This window comes from Miscanthus floridulus, chromosome 14, assembly GCF_019320115.1.
Source record: "Miscanthus floridulus cultivar M001 chromosome 14, ASM1932011v1, whole genome shotgun sequence".
Classification (NCBI taxonomy): domain Eukaryota; kingdom Viridiplantae; phylum Streptophyta; class Magnoliopsida; order Poales; family Poaceae; genus Miscanthus; species Miscanthus floridulus.
Genome location: NC_089593.1, coordinates 28,516,828 through 28,524,790, shown reverse-complemented (window position 1 = coordinate 28,524,790; position 7,963 = coordinate 28,516,828). Strand labels below are relative to the sequence as shown.

The following is a 7,963-nucleotide window of genomic DNA, read 5'->3' as shown; positions in this document are numbered from 1 at the left end:
AATCCTATTGAAAAGTGTCAAGCAACAGATTTCTTATTTTTCCTAACATCCATATGGTACTAGTATCACCTCCAACAAATTTCAGGAATTTTGGACTCATAATTAATTTATAAAAATTCATGCAAGGATTAACTATTTATAAAAGAAAAATCTATAACTATAGATCCACACAGGCACTGGTCCTCAAATTTTTATCCAAGCTCATATATAACAAGAATAGCTTACCACAAAAATTTCATAATTTTTGGAGCACAGGAACTCTAGATATAAAATAAACAAATTTAAATGCATTCAAAAGCACATTTGAAATCCCTATTTAAATCTCCAGAAATTTCTACTGTTGAAACCAAGAACATATTTTTCCTAAATACTACACTTCCTAAGGAACACAACCATATTTATTTCAACATTTTTGGAGCTACCAAACTAAAGATACACAAATAACAAAACAAATCAAAAACTGGATTCAAAATGAGTTAGCCCTCTCTACTGCTGTCGCTGACAGGTGGGACCCGGTGGTCAGGGGACCCCACGCGTCAGTGACACGGAACAGGGCAGCGGCGCTGCGCGGTGCTGGCGCGGCCAGAGCTCGCCGACGGCGAGGTTGCCGGCGGTGACATCATCACTACGCGATCTACTTGACCTAGCGCATCTATTGAGCCACTTGGCCGACCCTATTGTCGACGGTAAGGACGACGGCGGCGGCAATGGCGGAGCGGCGAGGCTGGACCACGGCAAGACGCCGGTGGAGGCTACGGTTGTTCGACCTAAAGCTCGGACGAGCACTGGGGTACTACGGCGGACCTAGCGCACTAGCTAAAGCTTGGAGAGGGGGACTGTGGCGGCGTGGCCACGACGACGGGGCTCACGGCGGAACTCCAGCGAGCCTGTGCACGCGGCTGGATCTTACCGAGCGTGGTCAGCGGGCACGGGCGGGCACGGTGAGTCGCTGAGATGATGGTGGAGAGGTTGCAGTGGCGATTGAGTGGCTAGGCGTGGGTTGGTGCCGTCAATGGCGACGGTGGCGCTGCTGCTGTGCTTGCGAGCGCTGCGAACGACGAAGGAGACCGAGGTGAAGTGGAAATGGAGCGTGGCTGAGTGCGGGCGGTTGCTGGGGACTTGAAGGCGCGCTCGGGCGCAGCGTGGCCTGCGCGGACAGACCGGCGGCGACGCGCGGCCGTTTCCCGTGCCACGCGGCGTGCGAAGCCTGAAGCCGGTCGGCCATGACGCCGCGATTCAGTTCGTCAGTTAAGTCCCGATCAGTGCCTGACAGCGCGTTTTCGAAACGGTTTATCGGCTAATCGGTGGCTCCAACTCGTAAATGATCTAAATGACTTTCGTAGTCCTAAGTACCAGCTACAAATGTTGTTCAATCACCTCGTGCTAATTCGCAACATAGACGGAGTAATCTCGTGCCCAACCTTGGCTGTCAGTCGGCCAGTTGATCAAATACTTCGAAAAATTTCCTAAGTGTTGAAGGCTGGATTTGCTGGTTTTTGTGGGACCCATTCAAGCATGTTAGAAGCAAAATCAGTCCATGACCCAAAAATAAAAGTTGTTCCTTATGTCAAACACTACCACTTTGCTTTAGTGAACTCCTCCATGCAAGGTCCCTAACACCTAGTTCAACTTTAGTCAAACTTGTCACTTTGAAATCATGATGCACATTCAAACCATGGCTAAATGACCAAACTAGCCCTAGCACTAAATACCAAAGTTGTTCATGATGATACTCTAAGCATGTTAAAACAATTTGCAAGGTCATTTAAGCATTTCATGTAGTAGTCACTCATATAGCTATTCAGGTCAACACATGAAATAACACTTAAATGCTTTGATCAAGAAATGTGGCCTTCATGAACAAAGTTCCTTTAGTTAACCTAAGTGTAGCTAAGGTGTTGTAGTGACTAGCACTACCCACATGCATTCATTTATACATGATCATATGCATATGTTCTAAGAAACATGAAATAACAAGCAATGTTTCATATGTTTCGATCAAATGTTTCAATTGTAAATGATGATTTATGGATGCTTGATGCTCATGCTCATTTTATGCAAGTCAAGTTATGCAAGGCTAACACCCGAGGTGTTACATTTATCTCTGGTTTCCTAGTTGGAAGTCATTACACCAGCATGGAGTCATGGAAGAACTTTACATGGGAGAGAACAGTGATATCCCTTTTTTTTCTGCAAACTAGATGCATCAGATGACTTGACTTATTAACGATGACTTTATATGATTTGATCTATTTGTTTTGTATATACAAAATGCAACAGCTCACAGAGTTGAAATTTTTACTAGTACCTTGCATTGCTTCTCCATTCACATACCTGATTAATTATGAAATGCATAAGATTGATAAAGTTGAATTTGGTTTTTGGAGATGATTTGAAGAGGTAATAAGAGTTATTTCAATTGGTGCCATTCGATCAAAAGCTATTGAGTGCAGGACCTTCATTTAATATGCCTTAATGTTTATTTTAAAAAAGATTCTTATACTGAAAAATTCGATGCAGTTTCATAAGGGGAGATCAGTATGCAGTTGCACTTGGACTACTTGATGAGGGCAAAGTTGTTCTGGGTGTGTTGGGATGTCCAAATCTTCCATTAAAATCTACAAACAAGAACAATGGCAGCTCTTCTGGGGATCAAATAGGTTCCCTCTTTTTTGCTACAATTGGTTGTGGAGCACATGTTGAGGCCTTAGAAGGATCTGAGCCACAAAAGGTAATCAGTGCTTTTGATTTGGGCTATGAATATAACTATTTCCAATTTCAGAAGTTCATATTTGTTTGATGAATATAACCACTTCCTGTTTTTGTAAATTCATTTCTTTCTTATTTAATATTTTTCTTTTTCTAACTTACATTTTAGATTAGTGTTTGCTCCATCAATAATCCAGTTGACGCCTCATTCTTTGAATCCTTTGAAGCATCACACTCCAAGCGTGATTTAACTAGCTCCATCGCAGAGGTTGGTCCTTAATTATTATTTTCTTTGCCCAGAGATCTCGATTAATTATATAAGTGAATCCTTTGTTTCTTATGTAATTAGAAACTTAGTGTCCAAGCTCCTCCTGTTAGAATGGATAGCCAAGCAAAATATGGTGCCCTAGCACGTGGTGATGCTGCCATTTTTATGCGCATTCCGCACAAAGGTTACATAGAAACAGTTTGGGATCATGCAGCTGGATCAATTGTTGTCACAGGTATGGAATATAATTCTATTATGGGAGACAATTAATCAACAACTTATAAAAGATCTATTTACTAAGACCCCCCTATCTGTTGTTTGCAGAAGCTGGTGGCATGGTAAAAGATGCCTCAGGAAATGATTTGGATTTTTCCAAAGGTAGATATCTTGATCGTGACAGAGGAATTATTGCAACAAATAAACATTTAATGCCACTGGTTCTAAAGGCGGTTCAAGAGGCTATGAAGGAGGAACAGTAGGCTGCTGTGCTCATGGAGCAGTTGCAAAATTTGTTATGAAATTTCCTGTTTGAATCTTAATGTTAGTTTTGCACAATCACAATGTGCGGAAAAGTATAACAATCCTGTTGTACTTGTACCATATGCTGTTATATCGTGTGAGTCATATGTCAGTCACATACTCACATGTCCTTATCTCAATAAATGGATACGAATTTATCTAATTGGACTTACCATTTTCTATGTGCATTTTTCATCTTTATGGATAAATCTTTGTTGAAATTGGTATTTGTAACTTCATACCGTTGATTCAGAAAAATATTGGAATGAGTCCCACTCTATTCAACGGTAAAAATGATAGATTAGTGATTATGACGTGAGAAGATAAGGTAAAATATGTTTGAGAGTTGAGACAGATTTGAGGAACCATACAGTAACAGCATATGCTTGTTGCTGTAAGTTGTAACTACATCTGGGACAAAAGTATAGGCATAGTATGAGATATTTGTATTCTATTTCCGATGTAGTTTGCAGAATATCAGTGTGTATTTAGTATTATTAGCATGGAAATTTTAGTTTTAGGTTAACAATTGTTGATATGGGGCCTTGAGAGATGAAATTGAAACTCTAGGTCTGATATTCATTGTGTGCTCCAATGATCCAATCTTTGCCTTTTCTCCACCTTAACACATAAACAAGGTATCATCTCTTTTGCCTGGTTTGCTCTACAATGTTTTATTTTTCAAACTCAGTCAACTCTAGAATCTTGTTGGCGGAGTTTTTGCTTTATATGCCAAATTATGACTGGAGGGCATTTAAGTTAGTTAGAATAGGGAATCATTTGAAACAATCTTCCTCTTTGCTTACTAATATTTTATATGCAGCTTTAGTAGATATTATTATAAGGTATGTTGTGCAGGCGATGAAATATCTTAGTATGGCTCTATTTCACATAAATGCCAGCAACAGGGCAATGCATCTATGAGCTTGGTGTGAGCATCTGCCCAGTTGAATTATTGTTTAAGAACCTGTTGAATCAGCAGTTTACTGGCTGAATCACTATATTATTTAAAATACTATGGACCTGAATAATCAATAATTACACAACGATATTGCTCATCTAAGGCCAAGGAAACTAAACGGGTACATCAGTTGGGTAGTCTACAGGGTGCTTCGTGATTGTATCCCGCAGCAATTGCTCTTGTTCGCGCAGGTTGGAAGGAATCTTATCGTAAACATCAGTGAAAAGCTCAGTAACTGGTGGTTTGGGCATTCTTTCTGCAACCTGGATGGCTTGAAGAAGCTGCACAGAAGTTAACAGGCAGTTTCAGATGTCATGTATGATGTATCACAGTGTGCTGGAAAGATGAATCTTTGTGCAGTACCTCTTTTCTCACTCTGCTCCTGAGCTCAGATTCTTCAGCATCAGACCACCAGTCATTACCCTGAACCCATTTTCTGTATCTGGAAATTGGATCCCTCGCTGTTCGCCAATGCTCAATCTCATCAACTGGCCTGTACTTGGTTGAATCATCAGATGTTGAGTGATGACCGACTCGATATGTAAGTGCCTGAAATCTCATTAGTCAATACTCAGATTAATTATATCCTGAAGTTTTTGTTTCAGGTAATGTAACTCCATTGAACTACTGAGCACCTCAACTAAAATAGGTCTTCCTTCAGTTATAGCCATTTCTCGGGCAGCATGGACTGCGCTGTACACAGCAAGAGCATCATTGCCATCTACTCGGATACCACGGATCCCATAAGCCTGGCCACGGATAACAACTCCATCACCTGCAACAACACTTGCATTTTAACACGACATTGGATTGTTCACTTGTGTAACTGCCATGGATCAGTAAGAAGACACGTTTCACTACTTCTGAATTGTTCAGTAGTTGGGGTGCTGATGGCCCAGCCATTGTTACGGCAGAAGAAGATCACCGGTGCCTCCATAACAGCTGCAAAGTTGAGCGCTGCATGGAAGTCTCCCTGAACAGTTTCATCTGTCAGGAAGGCTGGATATAATGGTACTGCCAAACAAATGATCAGTGGCTGGTGAGTTTTCATCTACCTCACTTGTGCCACCATCGCCAAAGTATGTGATGGCACATGCGTCCTTTTTGTCCATCTTCAGTGAGTAGGCAGCTCCAACAGCATGAGGGAGCTGTGTTCTGGGAAATAATGAAGAATGAAACATATGCCCTTCACTTGCAAGATCTTTCCGACGTGGAAGAGATACTTCAGACTTACGCAATAGGTGATGAGACTGTGAAATAATTCAGACGGTTCGAGCCATAATGAATGGGCATCTGCCTCCCTTTACCATAGTCCAGCTTGTTCCCAAAGCACTGGTTTGCAAATTCCTGCAGAGTGAAGCCACGCCATAGAAGAACACCAGGTTCCCTGTACTATATTTTGGCTCCACAGGTTGCAGCGAAGAAAGGACAGTGGGTAAATCAATTGATGGAAATATTTTTTTTTTTTGCTAGATTAAGCTTCAGAAAAGTGGAGTAACTGATGTTGTACCTGAGGCAGCACAATGTCATCCATACTGAGCGCAGCAGCAGAGGCTATGTTGATTGCTTCCTCGCCATTGGAAGTGAGATAAAACGAGATTCTACCCTGCCTCTGAGCCTCATAGAAGATGGTATCCATGATCTGGAGGGTGACCATCTCGGTGTACATTTTCAGAGCCAACTCCTTACTGACCTGACAAGGGTGAATAAGATTAGTCTTCAGAACAAGTTTCCCTCGCAGCATGTTTGCAGAGAATTTCTCAAAATGGTGTGGCGAGCAGCAGCGTACCTCTTGGAATCTACTGCCTGATATAGTTCTGCCGTCATCGTCGAGCACACGGTAGCAGTTGATCCTTTCCTTCATCGAGTCTGGAAGGAAGTTCATTTCAGCCACAAAAGAAACTTTCCCTCCAGGAAAGTCAACTGCCTGCAAAATTAACGGCTTACTTTCAGTGTCCATGTGCATCAGTGACCGAAAATAGTTTAGTTGAACTGAGAAGCACAGCAGCATCAGTGTAGCATTGGCCTTGGAGGCAGTGGACAAATTTAATCCTATCCGCATTGACCATGGCAAAGACAGCACTTTTGGTTTGTGTGTGTGTGAATATATAGTCCGCTACAAAATAAGTTATTCTGTAGCCACCTTATATATATAGAACTACTATCCTGTACCTGGCTACAAAATAACTTATACTAAACTAATACCGGAAGATTGGCCCGAACATTCTAGATGAAAGCACGTTACTATCTGCTACAGCCATCAGCCTATCAGGCAGTCAACCCAGGAAATCAGCAACCAAACCCATTGACCTAAAAGACCCATACATCCATATCTGCTTTGTTTACTAATTGTTGTCAATTCTATCCACAATTGTGCTCTGTGACTTGTTACCTTCAATCTTCACATAGCGTACCGCGTACGTACTCGTGGAAAGAGTTAGTGACGTGTCCGAATTTTGGACTGAGGAAGAACGTGAAGAACACAGATGGAGTGGGAAGAAAAACTTCAGAAAGGAAGGCACCGGGCTACTCATAGCATAGATGATGGGCAAAAGATGCCTTATCTTCTCACTATCTGGTACCTTATCAAAAGCACATGTTAAAGCATGCCATCTGCTACATCTGGATGTAGTATCCAGGATTGATCTTCCAGATCCCACAAAGGCAGAAGATTTGCAAATCAGGAAAGAGCAACCTGACCCAATCAACAATTCCAATCCAGCTGACACATACGGATTATACAAATACTGGTACAAATCAATAAGCATGTTTTACACATGGTCGACGCATACCTGCCGATCGCTGGTGGCGACGAATCCGTTCTCGGGCTCCTCGTCAACGGCGGCAGCAGCGCTGCTCTCCCCTGCAAATCGCCGGACCGAGCAGAAGCCCCGGCGGCTTTTCTCCACAGCCGGTGATCCAAGGGCCGGCGGCGGCGCCGCTCCCAAGAACCACGGACTTGTGGGTTCGCCGGAGCCGTGGCGGGCAGGAAGCCTCCTCGCGGCACGGCGCGCCAGCTGGGACGACGCTCTCGCTAGCCAGAGCGCTGCCATGTCAGACTGACACACACTGTACGTGCTCTGCTTGGCCGAGCTCCAATCCTCTGAAATGGCAGCTCAGCTCGAGAGACAGATTTATTTATAGGTGGCCGTGTTGGAATTGGATAGAGCTAGACGACATGAGGAAGCCAGCAATGGAATGCAAGATGTGCGTGTGAAAGAGAGGGACGGACACTGAGCTGGAAAGACAAGTGAGCGCAGCGAGGAGCATGGAGGGACTAGGGAGGAGGAGCAAACGGGGAGAGCGACGACGAACAGGGGGGTCCACATGTCGGCGACGGCGGCGTTCGAGCGGAATGGGGCTCTGGCGCGTGGGACCGGGCTTGGTGGGGGAGTTGAGCATGGGCGGGCGGGAGTGGTGACAGAGATCGGCGTCAGGATCCTGGTTGGTAGGTTGGGGAGGAACCGGTGACGACAAGGCATGATCATGTTGATGAACCACGTGTT

At 43.7% G+C, this 7,963-nt stretch overlaps 2 protein-coding genes across 3 annotated transcripts; one reads left to right on the top strand and one right to left on the bottom strand.

The window, feature by feature from the left end:
* Nucleotides 1–1,012: 1,012 nt before the first annotated feature.
* LOC136503266 (3'(2'),5'-bisphosphate nucleotidase-like) lies at nucleotides 1,013–3,649 on the top strand. The gene is made up of 5 exons (XM_066498398.1): nucleotides 1,013–1,098; nucleotides 2,521–2,731; nucleotides 2,879–2,977; nucleotides 3,059–3,212; nucleotides 3,302–3,649. The coding sequence occupies exons 1-5, from the start codon at nucleotides 1,013–1,015 to the stop codon at nucleotides 3,454–3,456; spliced, it is 705 nt and encodes a 234-aa protein (XP_066354495.1). The 3' UTR covers nucleotides 3,457–3,649.
* Nucleotides 3,650–4,417: 768 nt separating this feature from the next.
* Nucleotides 4,418–7,725, bottom strand: LOC136504363 (2-oxoisovalerate dehydrogenase subunit alpha 2, mitochondrial-like). 2 transcript variants are annotated; one of them, XM_066499273.1, is made up of 9 exons: nucleotides 7,250–7,725; nucleotides 6,247–6,384; nucleotides 5,968–6,150; nucleotides 5,692–5,849; nucleotides 5,513–5,612; nucleotides 5,319–5,430; nucleotides 5,093–5,232; nucleotides 4,821–5,006; nucleotides 4,418–4,738 (listed from the first exon to the last, which is right to left on the bottom strand). In XM_066499273.1, exons 1-9 carry the CDS (start codon nucleotides 7,508–7,510, stop codon nucleotides 4,571–4,573), a joined length of 1,446 nt encoding a protein of 481 aa, XP_066355370.1. In that variant the 5' UTR covers nucleotides 7,511–7,725; the 3' UTR covers nucleotides 4,418–4,570. The 2 variants fall into 2 exon arrangements, with proteins under 2 accessions (XP_066355370.1, XP_066355371.1); XM_066499274.1 differs by lacking the exon at nucleotides 7,250–7,725 and adding an exon at nucleotides 7,040–7,130.
* Nucleotides 7,726–7,963: the final 238 nt, after the last annotated feature.

Excerpts from the sequence above, each read along its gene's own strand:
- LOC136503266 (XM_066498398.1), top strand. The coding sequence starts at position 1,013 with ATGGCGACGGTGGCGCTGCTGCTGTGCTTGCGAGCGCTGCGAACGACG. Across the intron at positions 1,099-2,520 it reads TGGAAATGGAGCGTGGCTGA|TTTCATAAGGGGAGATCAGT; the intron begins GTGCGGGCGGTT and ends AATTCGATGCAG. Across the intron at positions 3,213-3,301 it reads TGGATCAATTGTTGTCACAG|AAGCTGGTGGCATGGTAAAA; the intron begins GTATGGAATATA and ends TGTTGTTTGCAG.
- LOC136504363 (XM_066499273.1), bottom strand. The coding sequence starts at position 7,510 with ATGGCAGCGCTCTGGCTAGCGAGAGCGTCGTCCCAGCTGGCGCGCCGT. Across the intron at positions 6,385-7,249 it reads TCGCCACCAGCGATCGGCAG|GCAGTTGACTTTCCTGGAGG; the intron begins GTATGCGTCGAC and ends TTAATTTTGCAG. Across the intron at positions 5,850-5,967 it reads ATGACATTGTGCTGCCTCAG|TACAGGGAACCTGGTGTTCT; the intron begins GTACAACATCAG and ends GCCAAAATATAG.